We start from the raw sequence: 23,787 nt of genomic DNA on the forward strand, positions 1-23,787 counted from the left end.
AGACTTTAACATGGTCTGACTCAGGCTTGAACTGAACAATTAAGATTTTAATTGAGTGGTTAAGAAAACCAAATCTTATCTACATATATTTAAAATAAAATCCATAAAGCCCTGCTCTTTTTGAGATCATATCCATGGGTAGTGGGGAAGGAGCCAGCTGCTAACAAAGGAACTGCCATCTATGAGCTAGAAATATGAGGACGTTACTTATTCCCAGAAGTTGATTTGCTTGTTAGCAGCTGCCTCCTCCATCACCCTATGAATGCCAGACTTTCAGAAAAGGGGACAGACAATCATGTATCCAAAGAAAAAAACATACCTGCTACCTTAGTCGCAATACTGTTACAACTTGTAATATGAGTTGCATTAGATTAGGATTCATTCTACCCCTAAAATGTATTAATCTAAAATCTGTGCACATCATCTCTCTCTGTTTAAGGAATATTATAACTGATTACAGTAACATGGAAATTAGTGGCAGTTTAGACTAAAAAGGAGACTCCAAATACTTCAAACAAAAAAAAGGTAGTTTACAATATGAACCTCTACTCCCACAGATGCTGGTGTCTCATGAAAGGAGAGTATAACTCATGAGAGCAGAGGCAAGAATTTTCAAGAGCAGTGTCCCCCAGCAAATGTAAGCCAATTTTTATACAGACATATATTGGCTTGCGTACATTTTGTATGCATCAATCTTTATCCTGCACTATACTACCATTAGTTAAAAATTTGTCTTCAGAATGCTTAAGAGGAATGTGTGTCTATTTTCTAGCAGTGAACAGATATCACAAATCTATTCTTTCACATTATAGTAAACAATATATTAGCATGAGGCTCCTCAGAGGCTAACCAATGGCTTATTAATTTTAAATAGAAACATGCCAGAATAATTCTGGTATGCTACATATTTGGTAACAAAAGTATTCCTGATTTTCTGTGCTATATTAATTTTTGCCCATGTTAATGCACATCCTATGCACCCACACACATGTAAATACATGAAGCATTTCTGGTAATGGAAATGCAAGGTTGAAAGCAGTTAAGAGTACTCTGGGCACAGAAAAGGGATTATTAGTATAAGTAGTAAAAGAGAGTGGATAGAAGATAAGTAATTGATCCTAATCTATATGTAATTTTATTATTCTTTAAAGCACAGTTCCCACAGATACACTTTCAACAGTAATGGGTTTTAACAGAAAAAGCAATATAACTCAGGTTTGCATATTCTTCACAAAATTATACCAGAGTTTTCGTTCAGAATGTACCCCTTACACAACTTCATCCTCATTTTAGCCTAGATCAGGAAGTTTCTCACCTTGTAAATTTGTTAGACAGATCAAAAACTCTAAAAAAGTCTCTATTTGAAAACAGATGCCTCTTATGCTGGACATGTGTTCTCAAATGCAAAGCAGCTGGATAAAGCCTAATACCAAGAGTTCCTGAGTGTATAGAAGAGCTCCGTGCACATTTTACAGCGCTGTAATTTAGAGGCTTGCTGTATTCAGCTCTATTTGTGAATGTCTTGTCTTCCATTCACCAACACTTCACATTTAATCAATCTGACTTGCCGGAATTTTTAGCAACTGATGGATAATCATAGATTAAAGACATTTTCAAAAATGTCTGAAGTGGAGTTAGGGTAAGGGTGAAATTTTCAAAAGCACCAAAATGGCAGAAGAAGCAAAGCTAAACTGAATTTGCAAGTGATATATTCCCTTCAGAATCTAAGTTCCATTGAAAGTTGTTAATAGTTTGACGCTTTGAAAACTTGATCCTTTAGTTAAATTGCTACATATGTAAAGTAGGGACAATATTGTTATTCTACTTGAAATATGTATTACAAATGTGATGGCATTAAGTATGTGTAAAAAAAACTTTAAAAAAAAAGGAATTTTTTATGACTTTTCTCCTACTAGATGCCCATCTCATCCATCAATCATTATTACTTCTTAGGACATCAAGTGCTTAATCACACATTCGCCAAAGAATGGCCAGAGAGATTAAGTGCTGTGGGTACTGAATAGAATGGAATCAGTATTGCTGTACTGTAGCATTTAGAAATTTACTCTAGATTTTTGTCACATCATCCATCACAGACAAGGTTAACCAAATCTCAAGCTCTAAGCCACAAAGCTGATCACCCCAAAGCTGAAAAAGCAATGTTTTTTCCACATCAGAGTACCACATAAATCACTAGGTGACCAGATACACTGATAAGACCACATAAATATGTAATTAGAAAGCATTTTCTACTTCCCTCTTCTCTGTTCTTCAGAAGCGCTTGCAAGAGGCAGACTTCTAAAGACAGAATAATAAAGCAGATGGATCAATGATATGATCCAGTACAACAATTGAACATTTCATTCATTATAGTTTTTTTCTAGGCCTTTGGGCTAAGATCAATTGATTAGTTAGTAGTTGAACATGAAATCTACTAGAAGAGCATAAAGGCACAGATTGGCAAAAGGATGGATTGAGTCAGCAGGGTCTAATCTTTTTGGCAGGTATGTCACACATAAGCTCCACACCCTCTCAAGTTCCACTCCAATTCTCTTTCCCTGCCAGATTTTATACTTTTTTTTTCTCCCTACCCTATCTCCTGTGTTGCCTGTGCCCCCCGCAGAGGCTGCCTACACACTTGTGGTATTCATGCCACAGGTTGGCTACCCCTGAATTAAATGACTGAAAAGATTTTACAATTATTAACTGTTTTGAGACCGTAATGTGGTATTCTTAACATGCTTTGCAAGTGACCATGCGACTCCCCAGCCCTGGCTCTAGGCATTTCTTTGCATTGCCCCACTGAGGTGCCTTCTTGGCATCAGAAAGAGCAGGGAGTCTTTTCAGGTGCTGAGGCTGGAGTCCATTTTTGTACTTTGCTGGGTCCTATGCAAATTGGCTCATTCCCAAGTAATATGCCACTCTGGCAGGCTCCCACACACAAAAAGTCCCTTCTTTCCCCATGTTCAAGCTAATCAAGGAAACTGAGGCATACCGCATCGTTATAACAAACATATTTCACTGCAATAAAACCACAGTCTGTCATGGTGATAACATGAATTCAATGATTGGTAAATAATGACATGCTACCATAGCATGCCTATACCCCACTAATATACTTAAGAGTGTCATATCATATTATAGTCATATTTTAAACTTGTTAATTTTTATTGATGCCCTGTATATGCAAAAGGGCCTCTTTCTGAGTTTTATCTGGGATACTACTACTAAATCACCTCTCTCACAGGGATTCTGTGCCTACTGGATGCTAAGTATTGGTATTAGAGGAACAGGTAAGGGCTTGGAAGAGAAAATAGAATACTAGTAATACTAGCAAGAATGACATAAGATCAGGAAAGTAAAAAACCGGCACTGAACAAAAATTAAAGACACCTTAGAGAAGAAAACAAGGTAGAGAGCAACAGATACCAGTTGTGAATATGGGAGAGGAAAATAAATGCTGCTTTTCAAACAAGAGGTGGAAGGGATAGAAGGTATATAAAACCAAAGTAATACACCATACTAGGGAAAAAAAGGACGGAAATACAGATTTATCTAAGTCAGAGAATGGAGGGAAAAGAGAAGAGGGAAATGACTATAAAGAAAGATGTCTGGTAGGGCTGTGTGAAATTTTGATGGGTGTTTTTTTTTTAAGCTGTTTCAACAAGTTTCGAGCTTGAAACAGTGAAATCAAGATGAAACAAAAGGCTTCAAAATTAAATGAGGGAACTCAAAATGTTTCAAATGTTTCAAAACGTTTTGTTTCAAAGCAGCCAGGTGGTGGGAGGCAGGGGAGAGGCAGGGCTGCACTCCTAGCAGCTTCACCAGCCCCATGGAGCTCAGCCCAGTGGCAAGAGACGGCAGAAGAGCCAGTGGTGGAGTCGCTCTAAGTGCAGCCTGGCAGTAGGAGGCTCCACAGCCCCACAGAGCTGAGCCTGGCAGCAGAAAGCGAGTGCCAGAGCCGCTCCGAGCGCAGCCCTGGCCAGTGGCTCTCCTGTCACCTCCCAGCCCCAGGCTCAGCTCCATGGGGCTGAGTAGCCTCCTGCCACCAGGCTGTGCTCACTAGGGCTGGGCCCCAAGTGGCTCTGCCACTGGCTTTCCATGGGACAGGTGGAGCTGCTTGGAGCACAGCCCTGGCTCTGAGCTGAGCCCTGGTGAGCACATCCCAGCAGCTGGAGCCTCTGCAGCCCCACGGAGCTGAGCCTGGTGGCAGGAGGTGCCGGAAAGCCAGTGGCAGAGCCGCTTGGAATGCAGCCCTGGCTCTCAGCACAGCCTGGACAGTGGCTCTCCCCAACCTCCCACTGCCAGGCATAGCTCCATGGGGCTGTGGAGCCTCCCCCTACCAGGCTTCACCTGCCAGGGCTGTGCTCCAACTGGCTCCAGCACTGGGTCTCCTGCTGCTGGGCTGAGCTCCATGGGGCAGGCAGAGTCACTCAGAGTGCAGCCCGGTGCTGGGAGGTGGGGAGAGTCAGGGCTGTGCTCTGAGCAGCTCTGCCAACCCCACAAAGCTCAACCTGCCCTCTCAGTGCTACCCCTGCTGCAGTCCCAGGAGCAGCCAACTCTGCCTGCCTGCAGCCACTGGGCTGCATCGTGCCCTGAACTGCCTGGCATGGCACAGGCCAGCGACTGCAGGCAGGCAGCATCTGGCACTCCCGGGGCTGCAGCAGGGGTGGCACCATGCTCTCCCCTGCACTCAGGGCAGGCCACAGTGAAGGAAGGAGGGATGCTGCCACCCCAAAACTTGCTGTAGCTCCCACCACAACCTGCCCTCCCAGAGTGGGCCTCCCAGGGGGCACAGGCCCCAGATCTGCACGCGGGATGACAGGAGGTTACCAGTGCTGCCTGGAGCCAGTGGCAGCAGCAGTCTTCCCAGTACTGGGTGCACACTGTGCCCAGAGCCAGTCCCAGGTGGTAGCGACAGCCTCCTGTCATTGTGCGTGCAAATCTGGGGGCCCACACCCCCATGAGGGCTATGGGGCCATGTCAGACTCTTCCTGGGGATGTGGATCCCCAGATCTGCACACAGGATGACAGCAGGCTGCTGCCAGCGACACAAGTTTTGCTTTCAACTGGTTGAGGTGCAGTTTCACAAAACCCCCTGCACCTAGCTCCTTGAAAGTTGGCAGGCTTCATACCCTCAGAGGAGCTATCATCCCTGCAATTTTCATCTGAATCAGGCAAGAAATGACAAAGTTACAGGCATTTTATGATGCCACATTATAGCCTATGGGTGAAACATTGAAACACGTCGAAACAGCTAAACAAAGTGATGAAATGAAACTGTCCCTTCGAAATAGTGAAACAGAAGTCAAAATGAAATAGTGCTGTTTCACACAGCCCTAATATCTAAGGTACATGAAGTTCTGTCCCCTTATATATGCCTTGGGCCCCTTCTACACAGGCAGGTAAAGGCATGATTGAATCTAATGTGTGATCCACACAGTCATGCCTCCTCCCATGACACACATGCATTGCAGCAAGTATGACAGTGGAATCATGCCAATTAGATCCAATCATGCCTTACTACCCGTGTAGGGGAAGCAAGAAGCAGACACCCACAGCTGGGAGCCCCCTTTCCTGAGAGGACTATGCACAGCCAGGACCCAGATCCCTGTATGGACCCAGGGGTTTCACATATCCCGGCACCTTCAAAAATCACAGCAGCCACAATCCCCAGGTCTCCAGAGTTGATCCCTGCAGTTACAAGTCCTGTCAGCTGATGGGGTTCCCAGCCACAGGTGAAACCCTGCTACATGTGCAAATTGAAGTTGCTGATGACACTAAGGTGTGGGGGGATGTGAACATGCTAGAAGGGAGGAATAGGCTGCAATTGAACCTAGACAGGTTACAGGGGTGGGCGGACAGCAACCAGCTATAAGGTTAGTATGCATTTTCAAGGTTTAACTTCATAGCTGACTGGAGCTTTTTAACATGTGATAGCTATTTTGCATATGTAACAGGTCTCCAGGTAATTGTATAATTAACCAGTTAACTGCATGATACCTATAAAATATAGAGCAGAATTAGGACCTGTAATGTGTAGAAGGGGGCCTAGGATATTACAAATTAAAATAACTGGTTACTGAACACTTGCATTGTTCCATCTACATATTGTGACCACTTACTACTTAGACTTTAAAATCAAAATAACTAGGGAAAAAATGTACATCACAATTCAACAGAATGAACTAAAAAACGGTGGGCAGATGTGCTGGATTCGGACTTCCCAAATCATGGCTTTATATGAAAAATAGTTTCATAGTTTCTAGGGTCACAAGGGACCTGAGTAGATCATCTAGTCCAACCCTCTGCCATGGCAAGAAAGAGGACTGGGGTCAAACGACCCCAGCAAGGTATACATTTAGCCTCCTCTTAAAGACCCCCAGGGTAGGAGCCAGCACCACTTCTCTTGGAAATTGGTTCCAGATCCTAGCCGCCCTGACCGTGAAGTAGTGCCTCCTGATATCTAGCCTAAATCTACCCTCTGCCAGCTTGTGACCATTATTCCTGGTCACTCCTGGTAGTGCTTGGGGGAACAGGGACTTCCCCGGTGCCTGCTGATCCCCCCTGAATAGTTTGTAACAAGCCACTAGATCCCCCCTCAGCCTTCTCTTCTGGAGGCTGAACAGATTCAGGTCCCATAGCCTCTCCTCATATGGCCTTCCCTGCTGCCCCCGATCATGCAAGTGGCCCTCCCCTGGACCCTCTCCATGCTGTCCACATCCCTCTTGCAGTGCGGCACCCAGAACTGGACGCAGAACTCCAGCTGCAGCCTGACCAGTGCTGCATAGAGGGGGAGGATCACCTCTTTGGACCTACTTGAGATGCATCTGTGGATGCATGACAAAGTACAATTGGCCTTCCTGACTGCATCCCCACACTGCCGGCCCATGTTCATCTTGGAGTCAACGATGATGCTAAGATCCTTTTCCGACTCTGTGCTGACAAGAGGGGAGTTCCCCAACCTGTAGGTATGGTGTCGGTTGTTCTTCCCCAGGTGCATCACTTTGCACTTGTCGGTGTTGAATCCCATCCTATTCTCATTTGCCCACCCCTGTAACCTGTCTAGGTCCGACTGCAGTCTATTCCTCCCTTCTAGCGTGTCCACATCCTCCCACACCTTAGTGTCATCAGCAAATTTGAACAGGGTGCTTTTTTACCCCCTCATCCAAGTAACTGATGAAGATGTTGAACAGTGCGGGCCCAAGGACCGAGCCCTTTCAGAACCCCACTGCCCACCTCCCTCCAGGTTGAAAATGACCCATCCACTACCACTCTGTGGGTGCGGCCCTCCAAGCAGTTGGTGTTGACACCACAGTCCCCCAGTTTCTTAACGAGAACAGGGTGAGAGACAGTGTCGAAAGCCTTCCGAAAGTCCAGGAAGACTATGTCCACTGCTACCCCTGCATCTAAGGATTTAGTGATCTGATCATAGAAGGACACAAGGTTGGTCTGACAGGACCTGCCACTAATGAATCCACGCTGATTGCCCCTAAGCATGATCTCCCCTGCTGGTCCCTCGTGGACATGCACCAGAATAATTTTCTCAAAAAGCTTGCCCAGGATCGAGGTAAGACTAACTGGCCTATAGTTTCCCGGGTCCTCCTTCTTCCCCTTTTTGGGGATGGGAACCATGTTGGCCCTCTTCCAGTCCTCTGGCACCATACCAGAGTACCACGAGTGCTCGTAAAGACATGCCAGGGGTCCTGCAATGACCTCAGCCTATTCCCTCAGTACTCTAGGGTGGAGATCGTCCAGACCATCTGACTTGAATACATCCAGTCCCTCCAGAAGTTCCCTAACTAGTTCCTCACTAACCCTTGGCCTAGGTGTGCCTCCCCTGGGACCTTTTATTTATTTTTTTAAATACTACTAACTACAAATTGAACGTGGCATGAACTGCCTGTAAACCAGTTTTTTTCCAGCACTGGAGCATGTTGGCATTTTGAAAATTTAGAGGAAGCAAAAAAAAATCTTGGAGATCATCCTCAAAATCGTATAGTCAACGAACTTATGTTTCTTCTCATATTCATCCTAAAGAGCTACATAGTTGGCACTTACGTTAAAAAATTTAAAACAAATAAAAGGCCATAAAACATACTGAAGACAACTTATAATTTAAGAAACAAAAGCAAGTGCCACACATGAAACACCATCCAATACACAGATAACTCCACACTTTCCTTACAGAAAGGACTGTTGCATTTGATCATTTTTGGCTAAAGCATTCTTATGTGTATGCAAGATGAGAATAAGGCTTTTATGTTTTATCAGATTCTACTAGGTTTGGTCAGTGCAAGGTTGCTTACTCCGCTGTAACACGTCAAAGAAACTCCAAGGATGTCAGATCTGGTTGTCTGGCCCAAAGCCGTGTTTTCATATTCTATGTTTCAATCTATCTATCTATTCTGGAAATTCAGCACTTGGTACTTTGCCAATTCCTGACAGTTTGGAGCTGAATTTTGGCATAGTCCTGACAATGACAAAGTTTTAACTGTGTGTAACCTCATTTGTAAATTGTCTCCTGCAGCTGAACAGATATGACACAAAAACAAAAGAAAAAATGTCAAAGTAGGGAAAGGTGATGTTAATCAAGATGTTTTCCTTTTTTCTGTCTACTTGCTGGACTTAAATATTGTTATTTTGATAAAATGCATTTGGACCACATCCATCCAGTTTCATATACAAGTAATCCTATCAAACCTATGGCATTGCTCACATTTAAAATTATGTACATGTTTAAGTACTTTGCTGGATGGCAGCCCTGCTCCCTTTTAAGGTTTTTTGCTCCAGAGGGCTCTCCTCCAGCTGTAGTACATGAATCATTGAAGGAAATGCACAAAAAGGCAATGTGTATAAAAATTTGTATAAATAATCCCACCAGTGTTCCTCTACTCTAAGTCGTGTAGTTTGTGCAAAACTTAGTTTATATACATTGAAATAACCTTTGTCCACAAGACAATTCTTAGAGAGGGCCAATTAGCAGGATAATGCATATTCTGTACTCCTGTGTGAAAGCATAATAATTTCATGGAGCATTAAGTTAGTGAAAAAGTTGTACACAGTTGAGCTTCCGTCCAAGTCTGAAGACTCCATCCTAGATTGATATGCATCATATCATGGCAGATTAGTTTATCTGCATGTCCTATACTTCTCTTGGATTGCATCAATTGGACACCATCTCCTTGTTTAAATCTTGGTGTTCTGCCTGGAACACATCATTTGCACGTGCACATCCTTGAATTCAGTACCATTCCACTACAGTTAGTGTATCTTACATACACACCCCAACCAGAGCCATTCAGAGGCTCTTGGGAGGAAGGCAAAAGAACATGCAGTCTTTGAGAAGAGAAATTTCACAACTTTGATGAAGCCAGCACTGAAGAGGAGTTGCATCCTGGAATGCCCAGTCATACTTTATTACAAAGCATGGTGACAAAAACAGTTTGCTAGAAAGCCGGATGGGATTTTATCATGCGATAACACTATTAACTGATATTTGAAGGTTGTGCAGAGACAACTGAAATTAGTGAGGGCTCTAGGACCAACAGACACTTGCATGAAAAAAGGGATTTTGCCCAGAAGCCAGGATCTCTTGCAACACAAGAGCACAAGTCAGACTGAGAGAATACTGGTACTGACACACAGCTTCATCCAGTGAGAACCTTTGACATTAACTACTATGATATATACCCATGATATCTACTTTTATATATATGAGTGGTTTTTTCTAGGTGCCTGATGGATAACACCATGATGGGAGGATGTTGATTGTAGCTTTTCCAAGTCCTATCCTGCAACAGGCTTACCTTCTCAACATGGGACTGCATCAGGGTGGCTGACAAGGGAATCCATTCTAAAAACAGACTTACTAAGTAAATTTAAGTTCTATGGCCCCCACACAAATATTTCTTGGCTCCTTCCCAGCTGCCTATACTGGCAAACTCTTCCTATTACCTGGTTGTGACACTTTTGCTTTTGTGGGTTCCTTGGTTTTTTGCCTCTCCCAGCACTGCCCTGCTGTCCCCACTTCTCATATTTTGTATGAAAAATTACTCACTCCTCTTTATATATTACTCTGTGCTGCCCTTTCACAGCATCTGATAAAGTAAGCTTACATTCTCAAAATCTTAAAATATGCATATACACACCCACAAGCTTCAGAATATTTTATTTAATTAGTCTATAAGGTGCATATTTAGCCTGCCTTCTACCTAACTTCAGAATACGTCTATAAACTTCTCTCAGATGACTAACTACTTCTCTAAACTTCCTTATCTGTATGTTCAAAATGGTGATCAGGTAAAGGAATTAGAAACACCTCTGCTTTCATTTCCTATTCCCATCTTCAGCGTGTTCAAAATGGAAAACTTGCACTACCCAGCCCTCTTCCGCATGCCAGATTCAGATGAAAACCCTAGCATGAAAATAAGTTTACTGAATGGTGTAGCAAGTAGGCACCATTTAAATTAGTTTGTCTCAGAGTTTGATCAATGCCTTGCTTGAGGCTACAGCATTCAGAGCACTGTATCATAGTATTGATAACATAGCATTTCATAACTCCACAGGGTATATTCACAACAGAATAAGGCATATTCCACATCATTTTATCATTGCATGTTAAGACATATTTCACAGCATTCCATTTAGACATTTTTCCTGGCACAAAATCTAGCATTTAAGCAGTAGCTACATTCCATTTGGAATGCAGATGAAAAGAGGTAGAAATAGTAAAGTATCAATATGGCAACAGCCAGGGGGCACTGCTAACCCTTAAGATTTCAAACAATTATTATTAAAGTCACTATCACAGAAGATTTTGTGCACATCTGAGATATAAAATGGAAAATGAATGATAGAGAGTATGTTACGGATCCAGCATTACAAGGAAGAACTGTTTTGTAATTCCTTTCCAAGCCAACAGGAGGTAACTTTCTTGTAAATAACATCAGTGGTTCCAGAGATTTCATAGATTTCTAGGGTTGGAAAGGACCTTGTAGATCATGGAGTCTGACCCTCTGCTCTGAACTTTGTTTATCCTTCTTAAACAAAGTTTCTTTCCTGATCAAGTATCAGCACCATGTTTGCTAGCATAAGAAATGATTGAAAAGGTACATTTACATATAGAAATGCAAACAAGTCCACCTCCAGCTTCCATCTCTCAATGCCTGACAACCACCCACCACTGTGGCATTACAGGCAACCACTGGCCCTCACATCTTCATGATTAAGGTAAAGTGAAAGAGGGTGAATAAACTGAAAGGACTCACTGTACAGGAGAAGATATAGGGGATAGCATCTCAAAAACAAGGGGAGAACAAAAATACATCTCTGATGCCATGAAAACTTAACAAAGAACCATCTTTGTCTTTCCACAGCTTGTGCTCCTCTAGAAAAAGGAGAATGATCATTGCTGGAGCTCACAGCCAGACAAACAGCTTCTCTGGAAAATGCTTTGAAGCAAAACTTCATCCTCTCTCCACCTCCAGCATAGCACGCTATCCATGAGCAGTTCCTGGACAAGAGACTCTGAAAATTTCTGCATCCTAGGATCAGAAATTCACCGTGACTACACTTTCCTGGTCTACAGATGACAGCATAAGTCACTTTGAACCCTTCAACGTTGCTGGAGCTTTGCTTTCTGCTGCAGCATTCCAGCTCTCATGTGAACAGCAGCATGAGCAGACAGGAACACCACATCAACTCAGATTACAAACTAAGAGGTCAAATTTGCAATTTTGAGATCCTACGTTAAGAAATTTGAACTTTGTACTTGTTGATCAATTCTTACTATTGTATCATGTATACCAAAGCTATGCTGTTTTCAGCATTCCATTCGCATTTGCGCTTTACTAAAAATTGCTGCAGCAAAAGTGCTTCTATCTGCACTTACAGTTCTATAAAATAAGAGGTTTTAAAATATTCATATTTGTATAAGTTTATCTACAAGACTGGATAAAAGAATACTTCCAAAAGACAAATGGATAATCCTGATGCTTCATTTTTATGACCTTTAATATTTGTAAACTATTACATGAAACACTCACCACTATGAAATGTTCATAAAATGAACATGAAAAGTTAATATAAACAAAGAAAATAAATATAATTTCAAAAGGCAATTAATAATATAGTCCCTATACCATATTCATGCAAATTTTCATGTAATTACATGGAGTTGTATATTAAAAAATTGTCCCCAGATGTTACTATCTTTTAAGATTTACTAAATAATGAAAATGAATATCAGTCTTCATACAGTTCATTAAAATGCTACTATAAAAGTAAAACTGTCCCTGTTCCCAGAAAAAGAACATAGTGCACCCTTGATCAAGTGCCCCTGGTGACTACCATTTTAGAGAGGGCATCTCACTGTACTGTACTTAATGATCTCAGAGTCTCTGAACCTCCCTGCCTTCCTGAGTCCCCCTACCTCCCCTCACGTTCCTCTCACAGGTATTATGCAAAATATGAAGTTTTAATGTATAGCACATACTGCTTGTGAGAGAGCTTTTTGATAACCCAAACGCAAACAAAGTATTAGAGGATAAAGTGAGTTTTTCAGAACAACAAGGGGAATAACAACAGTAATCATGTTTAAAGTGACAGCTATCAGAACAAACCTACTTTTCCATTAAATAAAAAGTGCTGTGCCTTGTCTAGTAAAGTGTAGCATCATGACTGACTCGCACTAAATCTGCCACAGTGAATTACTAGGGCATGGAGCACACCGGAGAAACATTCCTTTCTCTATATAAGCACAGCAGTCTAGTGCTGGAAAAGAAAGAATGGTATTATGGGTTCCATCAATACTTCAGTGTAATTTGGAAACTTCATGTGTATGTCATCAATAAGGTGCCTGCACTGGCAGTACCTTTGTAATAGCTGTGACCACTACCACCACCACCACAACAGCCCAGTCCATCTGTTCTCTCTAAATTAGTTAGCTACTGATTGGCAGCAATCAGGGTTTCTGAGCTTCCAGATGGTGATGGCCACACACTTCTGGACAATTAGGAAAGCTCTCACTTTGGTGTACTATACTACAGCTCTGGGCAGATCTCCAGAATAGTGCCCTTTATCATCATCCTTACACTTTTCAGCCACACCACTCATCCCAAGCCTGCAGCATAATCCATCCCTGCCAGCCAGCACTTGCTTTATGACTCCAGAAATGATTCTGCACCAAGGGAAAGTGATCCATGAAGTTCTTCCATATGCAGCTGGCTCTTTTTCTCATTCACCTCCTCAAACTCCTGCTGCTGCTGCTCCTGGCAGGGTTGCTGTTGGTGCTGCTGCCAAAGCCATAGCAAAAACTGCTCGGTAGACAAGACTCGGACTTACAGAACTAAAGCCATCCAGCTACATCTCCACAAGCTGCTGCCTATTTGTAATGACCGCTATCATGGCACAGAGCACTGTATCATCCATGCTAGCCAATAACATTTTGAAAATGGCTAGAGAAAAGAGATGGAATGTATAGAAGGAGGGATCATCGAGGGGAAGGTGCAGGGAGACTGAGAATATTTATGAATAATTGATGTTTGTGCAGCACACACGACTGCTAAATTGGAAACGATTTAATAAAAACAAAAAGAAAAACACAAGTGTTAATTAGCCATTTGAAATAATTTATGATTGTGTATACAACATAAATACAACAGAACAAGCTCGGTGGCCTTTGGGTGTGTGTATCATTACCTCAGAGGAACAACTTATCACAAGAACAGGAGAGCTAGAGAATTATAAATAACTGAAGATTGCTAGAGGGGGGAAAAAGAAAGACTTCCTAAAAATAGAGAATTAAAGCACCTATTAATGTATTGCAAAAGAAATCAAAAGGGTTTCTCATCTTGGCTTGTTCAGTTTTGGAACTCTTGCCTTTTACACCAGAAAAATATTCACTTAAACCAAATTAAAAGTACTATTAAAAAGATATGACAAAAGACCATACTGTAATGACACAAGTTAAATTGCTCATTAGGTTCCTTTGTAAAATGTCTGAAAAATCTGATCTTATACCCATCTTTTTTTAATGAGCACTTTGATTCATGTCATATGCCTTTCAGTTCAGTCAGTCACATAACTTGTCTTTTTATGATCAGCTAGGTAAGGAAACAATGTTACATTGGCTCCAGCTGCTTTTGAAGCAACCTTTTGACCAGTATCTTGTGGAGTTTTTGTACACCTGTTCTTAAAGGGCTACATACAGATTAAGTGTTAAAATGTTATGCTGTTTGCCCAACAGAATCAAAGTCAACCCATCAGGCTATGTTACCAATTACTGAAGGCAACAGGACATAGTAAAATAATGCAACTGGCACCATTCTGAACTACTTTGTGCACCACAGCTCCAATCAGTAGGTACCCATTTCCAGCTATACAAAGCCAGGTGTAGACTTTTGCACAAGCCCAACTGAGACTCACATTCATGTTGAGTGACTCTGACACCAGGGTGTTCACTAAATGGAATGAACTTACAAAAGTTACCCTACACAGCAGATTTGATATATGGATTAAGAAAAGAAAAAACAAAGTCTACTAGACAGCAGGCAAATACAAATTTAAGAAATTACAGGTCAAATCAGCTGCTTAAATTATTACAGCTTTATTGAAATCAATTGAACTGCCCAGACCTACACATTCACTCCTGTGTGTGTTGTAGGATTTATGTTACACTAATAACATTTTTATCTTAAGACCTGGTGTCTATTTTTATAGAGAACCTTTTACTAACAAAACAGATTCCCCACAATGTATGTAATCAAATCTTGGTCAAGAATGAGATATTTTTTGAATAGTTGACTGACATGCTTTTATTAAAATAAAATATTGTGTGAAGACTGTACATTTATCAACACCAAAAGTGTGTTTCAGTGCAGGCACTAAGGAAAACATCTGGGCTAGGAATAGAAGTTACACATAAACCAGTTTAAGTGATCAGAAATGGGTTTAAGCCTGTAACAGAACAGAAGTTCAGTGCATATTTTCTGCTATTTTGAAACTGGTTTAAGATAAACCTGGTTGAATGTAGTATCAGACTTAACTGCTTTGGGTCAAACCTGTTTATGAAACTTCTGTCCCAGACCTCTTCCTGGTTCAAGTTAAATCACAGTCCCACAGCATGCTTTCCAGCGCTGGGCTGGGCTGGGCTGTCAGCTTCAGCAGAGAATGGTTGAGGGGGCACAGGAAAAGAGGCAGGGATTGTACCGCCCTCCCCCAGGCAAAACCCAGCTGAGGTTTAGGGACAGGGAGGGAAATTAAGTCCACCTTCCCCTGAGTACAGAGCTTCCCTGCTGCTAAACTTACTGAAAAACTTACTACTGGCTGCAACTGTGGACTACAAATCCCAGAAGCACTTGAAAGCAGGAACAGGAAGTGATGAGGAACCCTAGAGAGTCCTGCTGCTGCAATTCTGGACTGAAATCCCAGAGACCTTGGGGGCAGCAGGAAGAGGAAGCGAACACACAGCCCATGCTGGCTACGTGCCAGACACGTGCATCAACGCCCCCAAGTTTCTGGCTAGAGTCACTGTAAACATGTGGTTACATTCCTGAATTAAAAGAAATAAGCGTTCAGTTGTTTGCCAGTTTAATCTCTGCATTTTAGAGTAACCTGCTAAGACTAAATCAATTTAGCCTCAGGATTTATGATGGTCTGTACTTAGCCCTGAAGAAAATCTTTTTAAGAGACTAGAACTTCCCAGATGGAAAATAATAATGGTGAAATATACCAATTCAATACAAGTTAATAAAACATTATAAAAGCAAAATTATAATTGCATTTTGTTATACATTCTTATTATACTTGAATCAATTATCTAGCATTTATGGAACAGAATGTTAGTATTATCCCCACTCATTACCACAAAAAGTGAAAAAGTTTGTTTTGACAAAACAGATAAATGTCAAAATGTTTGACTGATAAAATTATCCCAGTTATTTTGTTCTAACTGAAAAAACCCCTAACAATATTCTAAAGCTAGACACATATCAAATGTACTCTTCTTGCTTCCCATTTTAAACTAGCATTTTACCTTATTTTGTTGGTAACTCCTAAAACAGTAGCTCCTAAGGAACTTTACAATATTATAGTCATTCACTTAAAGTGTTTGCTATCTGTTTGTTTGGATAGTTATATATTTTTAATGTCATTTAGAAAACTTATAAGAAAGATAAAGCAGTGCAATTACTGAAACTGCTCCTAACAAACTAATTCTTAATTTTTTTCCTACTTCTGAACAGTAAAAGTCTCTTATTATTTATTATGTTGGCAGCAAGAACTCCATTTCTATTTTCCACATAGCAAAATCAATAATTTACACAAAAAATATTCAGCCTTGTCCCAGTTCTTAGTAAATAATTAGTGGCATGCTGCTGCAGTAAGGTTTTTTTCCAACTACCAAGTGAGAAAATTATCAGTTTTACTTATTATTTTTATACTTTAAGATTATAAAATTATTTAAAACTCAAATTGTACTTCACAACTTCCTTAAAAACATTTAATCTGAAATCAATATGTAAGTTGGATATACATTATAAAGAAAAAAAATATTGTTTGTTGATTAATGTGTTTTACAATATAATTCACAAATGCATTTGTAATACTGTATACTTTATCTCTATTTGTTCACTTTCTTGTTCATAAACAAAGGGTTTAATCATGTAGTCATTACTTATGTACATACAGTTCCATGAACTAGAGCAAAAGGAACAGCATGAGAAGGATATGAGGCCTGATCATTTTCTAACTGCCATCTGACTGCAGATCACAGAACACAAGGATCTCTATACTTCTGAATGGAAGGTGTCTCATCACCACTTCCTTAGCCTCTGGTGGAGGCCTTTCATAAGGTCCAAGAGCTGTGTTATGTAAGGATCAGAGATTGGTAGGTCTGGACTTGGGGATAAAGGGAGGTGCTGCCTTTCCCAGCAAGGATTTAGGGAAGCTTTCAATAAAAAAAACCCAACAGATGAACTTAAAAACAGGAGAGTGATAAGGGTACCAAAACACCTCAAAAGGGAACTAGTAAATCAAGATAAAACAGTAAGTTCCTTGTTACACAATAATTTTAGGTAGCCCCTGGAGTTCTTAACCCCTGGATTCTCTACACATTAACACAAGAATCTAGTTTTAAGCACACTTCAGGCAGTTTACAGTTCCACTACTCCATGGCATGTTACCCAGCTCGCTTTCCATTAATGTGTGGTCAGGTTGTAACATGTGGTTGGATTCAGGAGTAGGGTCTGGGAGGGTGGGTGAGAAACAATGTAGGGGGCTGGGCCAGATGCCCATGAGCTGGGGCTTCCTTCCTGGAGTAGGGGAAGTAGCTGCCCCAAAAGTTCCTTCCCTCACTGCTCCCACCTTCCAGCCACCCCAGGAAGCATGATCAGCACATTTCAATCCCAAATTGCAATTTATTAAAACACAATACCTTCTTTAATTTACTTCCTCTTTATTTCTTTTCTTTTTTACTTCTCTTTCTTTCATCCTTCAGTGGCTGACTTCCTTCATTTCATTGTCTTTCCCCGTCTTCATTTCCTTTCTACATCCCATTTCATTACCCACCCCATCTCATTAACTCTCCACCTCCAAGCTTCATGTTCCCACTCCCCACCAACCTTCCCAGCCCCCACCCCCACACTTAGAGCAGGGATGGAAGCCTTTCCTAGCTCAGCAACCCTGCCCTGTAGTGGCAACTCACAGTTGTAGCTCTTAGTCAGACTCCTGCTAGCCAACCCTCTAGTAGCAAGTCATAGCTGTGTAGGTGGGAGACAGTCAGAGAAGGTTGTTAGCTTAAGGTGGGACTGCTCCAAACTCAAGCTAGTTTTAACACCAACCAACATTCATTTGAGCAGTTCAAAGTGCAATATGTAACAAGGGCCTAATAGAGCCTGAGACGATTTCTTTTCCTGTGCAACTTCCCCGAAACCTTGTGGGAACATCTCCTGGAGTAACTAATGGGACCCAGAAGCAGGGAAGCTGGTATTTAAAAACTTTGGAGTGGACCTGTGCAGGGGGTTCCCTGTTTATAATCTCTTCTTTATAACACCTCCAACCCCTCATCCCCTGTCCACCCACACCCTACCCCCAGCTTATTTTGTTAAGAAATTCTGTCAAGAAAGACTAAGAGTTTCAGGAGTCCTCTTTGGTGATAGCGCTTCCCTTCCACTGGGTGTACGCCTCTTTTTCAGCAATCAGACATTCACAGGTATTTTAGTCTAGACAGTAGAAGGCACTACTTCACAGTCAGGGCAGCTAGGATCTGGAACCAACTTCCAAGGAAGTGGTGATGGCTTCTACCCTGGGAGTCTTTAAGAGAAGGCTCAATGTTTACCTGGCTGGGGTCATCTGAGCCCAGTTTTCTCTCCTGCCCATGGCAGGGGGTCAAACTAGAAGATCTACAAGGTCCCTTCTGACCCTACATCTATGAATCTATGAGTCAAACCAGCAGCCCAGATCAAACACTCATCCAGACCAGTAATAAAAAATGGAAATGTGATGGAAAAGTTGTGGATGAAATGTTATTAAAAGCAAATATTTAGATTACCCATCACACACAGTATCCTTCTGAAGTAATACCAATATAAATATATAGATATAGCCTGACACTGTATTATTTTTCTTACCTAATTTCTACTGAGATAGAGAAAGAACAATTTCTCCTTCAATCCAACCTAACAGGTTATATCAGGAGAACCTCTTCAGGAAGAGAGCACAAAGCAATGAAGATGGCCAAGCCATTCTTCTAGGAGCTAGAGGCAGTGATCTAATTCTGAGAATGATTTTAGGGCACAGATCTAGGAGACAATTTGGCGTAGTTTTAAATCTATACAGTTTGTCATTATTAGTGCTAAATAAACAAGTTTCTGCTATTGATAATTCACAGCATAAGTTTGTAGGATATTCAAATAAAGTATCAGACAGAGTCACCTTTAGGTACAATACCAGGGACAGCAGGGAAAGTGAACTGTTAAGGAATTTCCACAATATTAACGTAATATATTTATACAAGTAGCTTAGGAAATTTCAATTGGTCTAGAAGCCTCATGAGCACCTCACTACTATACAGAAAGCTAACTCTGAAATATAAAGCAAGCCCATTTTTCATTATTTTTTCTTCTTATGGGCAATACTCTTTCAGACTTACAATTGTATTTCCATAATTATGATGTCCTTTCGCATTTGACATTGACGTATTTTCCCCTATGGTATACATACACTGAAATGAGCACAGCTAGATTTGTTTAACAATAATTTTTTCAACTTATATAATGCCTGATCATACCAAAATCTCTAATTTTACATCATCATTGTTGGATGTCAACAGCAAAGCTCTACAAATAGTTTTTGCTAATTGACTGCAGCTGCCTAGCTAAGAAAGCTTTAAAACATTGCTTTTTACATTGCTAGTATGAAAATACTAACTTGCTTGCTTGAACAGCTACAAATGGGTATATTTAAACAAAACTAGATATTAGGAAGCTGAAAACATTCCCTAGAACAAATTTTAAATTGTATTTATTATCTGAAAAGCTTGAAATTGTCCCTTTAAATACAGTTTCTACTAACCAACAAAAAACATTATTATGCTAATGGTTAGCCATTGTTAGGGCTCATCTCAAAGTACTTGAGGCAGTGGTCACCAACCAATCGTGGAGCCTCCAATAGTTGATGCTGGTCTGTGGGGTGGAGCAGGGGGCTGGGGGGTGGAGTGGGGAAGTAGATCCTGGGGTGCTCTTTACTTACAAGCAGTGATCTTCACCATAGAAAGGTTGGACACCACCGATTTAAGGGCATGTTTAGTTTTAAACATAGTTATGACTTATTGAAATGCTTACGTTCTTTCCCAAACAAAGCACTATTTTAAAAAGAGAAGTTTGCAAAGTTTACAAAAGTTATTAAATATTTTATGTATGAAACTCTGTTCCATGACTATTTTAAGAGGAAAAAAAAATCTGTTCTAATCCTATGCACATTGTACCTCATATTTCCTTATATGCAACTGGAATGGAATTTAAAATGGCACTACATTCAATGAAAACCAAACTCAAGTTGGGAACTTTGGCAGAAAAGGCATACCATAGAAATATGGGGCCTACTTCATTTATTAGCAGCTAGACAAAGACATGAGAAGTAGTTTAACAGATAAGAATGTTATGTATTTTAAAGAGATTTCAACTCTTAAAACACCAAGTAAGACCAATGAATCACATAATAGCAAGGAGCAGTTATTGCCCTGATCCTTTTTCTTAATTAGGATGAGTGTAAAAAACATTTATCTGAATAAGTGTCACAATGCAAGTTATTCAAGTTTACATAAATAAATCCTATAATGTACTATGAAAAAAACACAGGAAAAATCATAATAATTTATTTGGCCAAATTATTTTTAAAAAAGCAAATCTCACGAAAGACTACATTACAGTAGAGTTGAGCTACTATATTTATAACATCTACAATCCTTAGTAGTTAAGCAGTAAACTATCAACAACATTAACTTTAAACTTTTACCTGTGTGTAAGTCTCCGATGACTAATGCAAACAGCAGTCTGCTGATCTTGAGCAACGCATACCTTATGACGGCTACATTTCATCTTTAAGCATGGATCTTTTGCTGGATCCAAAGCTAAAAACAATTACAGAAAAATATTTTTTTAAAAGTTCTCTAATAAATGTACAGTAAAAAAAAAAAAAAAATCAGTTGTCTCAGCCTTTTTATTTCTATACCACCTAGGATAGCAAGCCCATGATTTCGGATAGGGGTGCCTAGATACTACCGTGATGATACTGCCATGGCAATACTACTACTACAACAACTACTAAAAATGTTGTAGTCTATTTAAATAGAGCATATTTTCCACTGATTTTCCTATTCATATCCCCTTTATTATAAGTTACTTGTTATTAATGCAGCAGTTGTAGCAAATCACAATTTTCTTCCAACTCTTTCAACAGAGCTAGGCAGAATGCAGCACATTCAGTGATGTTTGAACCTGGGCTTTGTAAAAATCTTCAACTTGGAATTGACAAGAAAAACAGATAAATCTGGAATTTATCTGAATTTCCAGATAAATTCAAGGAAATTATGAATTTTTACCAATAATCTGCAAAAATGATGTTAATTTAAAATTATTGTAACTTATAAAAATCACAAATGAAACAAGAAATTCAAGAGATTTTTAAGGCTATGAGGCCTTGTAGACCTCATAATCAAACTCCCCAAAGCCATGTATAACGCAAGACCTGTGGAAAGTTAAGGCAAATCAATCAACAGTGTGAAGACAACATGCCTAAAGTAAAGCATGTTAATCCTCCATGTGGATGATATCATTCATGAATAAAGTAGCTTTAGATCACTAGCTGCAGCTACATTCTTAATTTATATACATTGACTTCACACTTCATTTTGTTCTTCTTCACTGCCCTGGTGATCTTCATATAGACAACCATCAACAAACTGTTTTTAAAAAATGGTAGCAAACGAGAACAATGACTGCAGGAAGAGTACAAAGGATGCTATTCCTGGAGACGTGGTGAATTATTAAATCAATCAATGTAGGTCTGAGGAATGTGAATACTCATGCCTTACTTCTCTTTATCACTGTATTAGGTAGAATGAATGGAACCGAGTTGAAACTTTTTGTTACCTTTCATAAATTGATCCACCATCCAGTTTGCCATTTTGTTTGTAGTGGCAAGCTGCAGCTTCATTGATTCTAATAATAATAATGACTGTACTAATTTGATTTAAATGATTATCTAAGTTTAAATATTTACAAATATATATTTTTTTTATTCCTCAGGAGTTGACGCACCTTATTGTGATCAATCTGTTAAAATGAATTACGTAATCAAAGACTAAGTTCAGTCTTGTTTAACGCTGCCTTTTACCAAACTAGCTTTTTGACCTAGGCACAATATTACAAAGAAACAAAATAGACCAATTTTTACAAATAAATAATTTCATACACATTCTGTAAGCCACGTTTGGTATGGAAGAAATTACTGTTTTACTACTTCAAACAAAAGTGCCATGTGAAAATGCAGTCGGAATTACCAAAACATTTTTAGGAATAAATAAAAAGTATTTTTGAAAAAAATGGTTGTAAATAGTACATTGTGTGTCAAGAGCATAGCGAAAGAAATAATATTTCAGACTGATTTACTTGCATTAGCTATTATGCAATTATGAATTGCTTTTCCAAAAATTCTGAGACTATATGAATTTCAACCGAATCTCTGGATTAAACATACTAAAAGACTGCCCACTTGAAGTGTATAAAAGTGACTAAGATGATCAAGTCACATAAATAAGGAGAAAAAAAATACTGCAGACAGCATAAGTAGATGCCAAATGGTTCATACCATCAGAAGGAGTGATGGGGATGTAGACCTACACAGTTAAAAGTGTGGTTGTTAAAGGTGGAGAAAAATTTGGCAAGTGTAACTAGCTTAAAGAAAAGAGACCAAAAAAAAAAAAAATCTGTATTTGTTTACATGACACTTTAAGCCATCAAGTAACTGTAAAGTGTGAATTTGGCTTGTCTCAATATCTGGGTAGTTGAGACCCAATAGAGGTAGACTTCACTGTACTTGCAGACACTCTGACCTCAGAACTCACCCCAAATCTCAGAGTACTCTGGGAAATTACAAATATCTTCCACAATCTTTAAGCTATCCATTTTCCCATCGAAATAACTTTTTGTGTTTTACTCCAGTTTCACTAACCCATAACTACGTGTATTCAGTTTCAGTGATGCACTAACGCTATTTCCAAAATGGTTTGGCTTTAAACCCAGAAGCCTCAACACATCTGGAAACACACCAAAATCACACATAAGCAGCCTACTAAAAAAGCCATAAAACAAAGGGCAAATCATCATTATGGAACTTCCATCCTTCATTGATTTTGAAACCCACATTTCCCACCCTGTCTCATTAAAAAAAAAGAAAAGAGATGGGCAGATATTTCTATTACATTGTTCCCCAATCTACATGCATATTTTGTTCAGTTTAAGTAAGGAGGCCACGCACAAAACTCCATTGGTAGTGTAGCAGATAAAGGAAATCTACAGGGTTATATAACTGTCCACCAACAAAACCTTAAAAAAAATAGAAACAATTGTTTCAGTCCCAATAAGACAAAGTATGCAACTGGATTCTTATGCTTCCCTGGGCAGACTATATAACAGGATTTTTTTTTTTTTTTTTGCATACTTTACTTATACAGAATGATTTAGAGCTTTAGTGATTATGAAAAAAAAAATCAACCCTTTAGCTTGATGCTTTTGATACATGGCTAATATAATACTCAGACACAATAATCTTTTATCAATTTTTTTTTGTTATGTTTTCTACATAGAGACTTTTAAGCCTCAAAAAATAGCTGCAGTTGCCTCCATATTAAGGTAAGTCCTAGATCACTCTGAAGTATTTCTCCACAAAACAATTTTCAGCAAATCAATTTTGTCCTGTTTTAAAGTCATAATGGCGAACTAAGTCGCTTTTCTTTCTTACTGTAAGGTGAAAGTAAAACATGGATGAAAAGCAAAATGTTGATAAGTTATTACATTTCTTTATAAAAAGAAATAACACTGCTCCATTTGCTTCCCAATTAAAGACTATATCCTATAAAACCTGCTGTTTTAAGGTAAATTAACCCCTCAAAAATTTCTAATCGGGATGCCAAAAATGATTTTTGTAACCGAATAACCAAATTGAACTCTAATTTAGATTAATCCCAAAGAGCACAAATGGCCTTAGAATGCCCAGAATATATTCCAA

The 23,787-nt window shown here is 39.8% G+C and overlaps 1 protein-coding gene across 2 annotated transcripts in view; it reads right to left on the bottom strand.

Annotated features, from left to right (window-relative positions):
* Positions 1-23,787, bottom strand: part of SPOCK3 (SPARC/osteonectin, cwcv and kazal like domains proteoglycan 3) — a 337,202-nt gene that overhangs the window by 237,500 nt on the left and 75,915 nt on the right. For both annotated transcript variants that reach the window (XM_019534588.1, XM_019534590.1), the window contains exon 2: positions 20,515-20,629. In XM_019534588.1, coding sequence (XP_019390133.1) covers positions 20,515-20,597 — 83 coding nt within the window. In that variant the 5' untranslated portion in view covers positions 20,598-20,629. The remainder of the gene's footprint in view (positions 1-20,514; positions 20,630-23,787) is intronic.

This window comes from Crocodylus porosus, unplaced genomic scaffold (genome assembly GCF_001723895.1).
Source record: "Crocodylus porosus isolate Cpor-Errol unplaced genomic scaffold, CroPor_comp1, whole genome shotgun sequence".
Taxonomy (NCBI): domain Eukaryota; kingdom Metazoa; phylum Chordata; order Crocodylia; family Crocodylidae; genus Crocodylus; species Crocodylus porosus.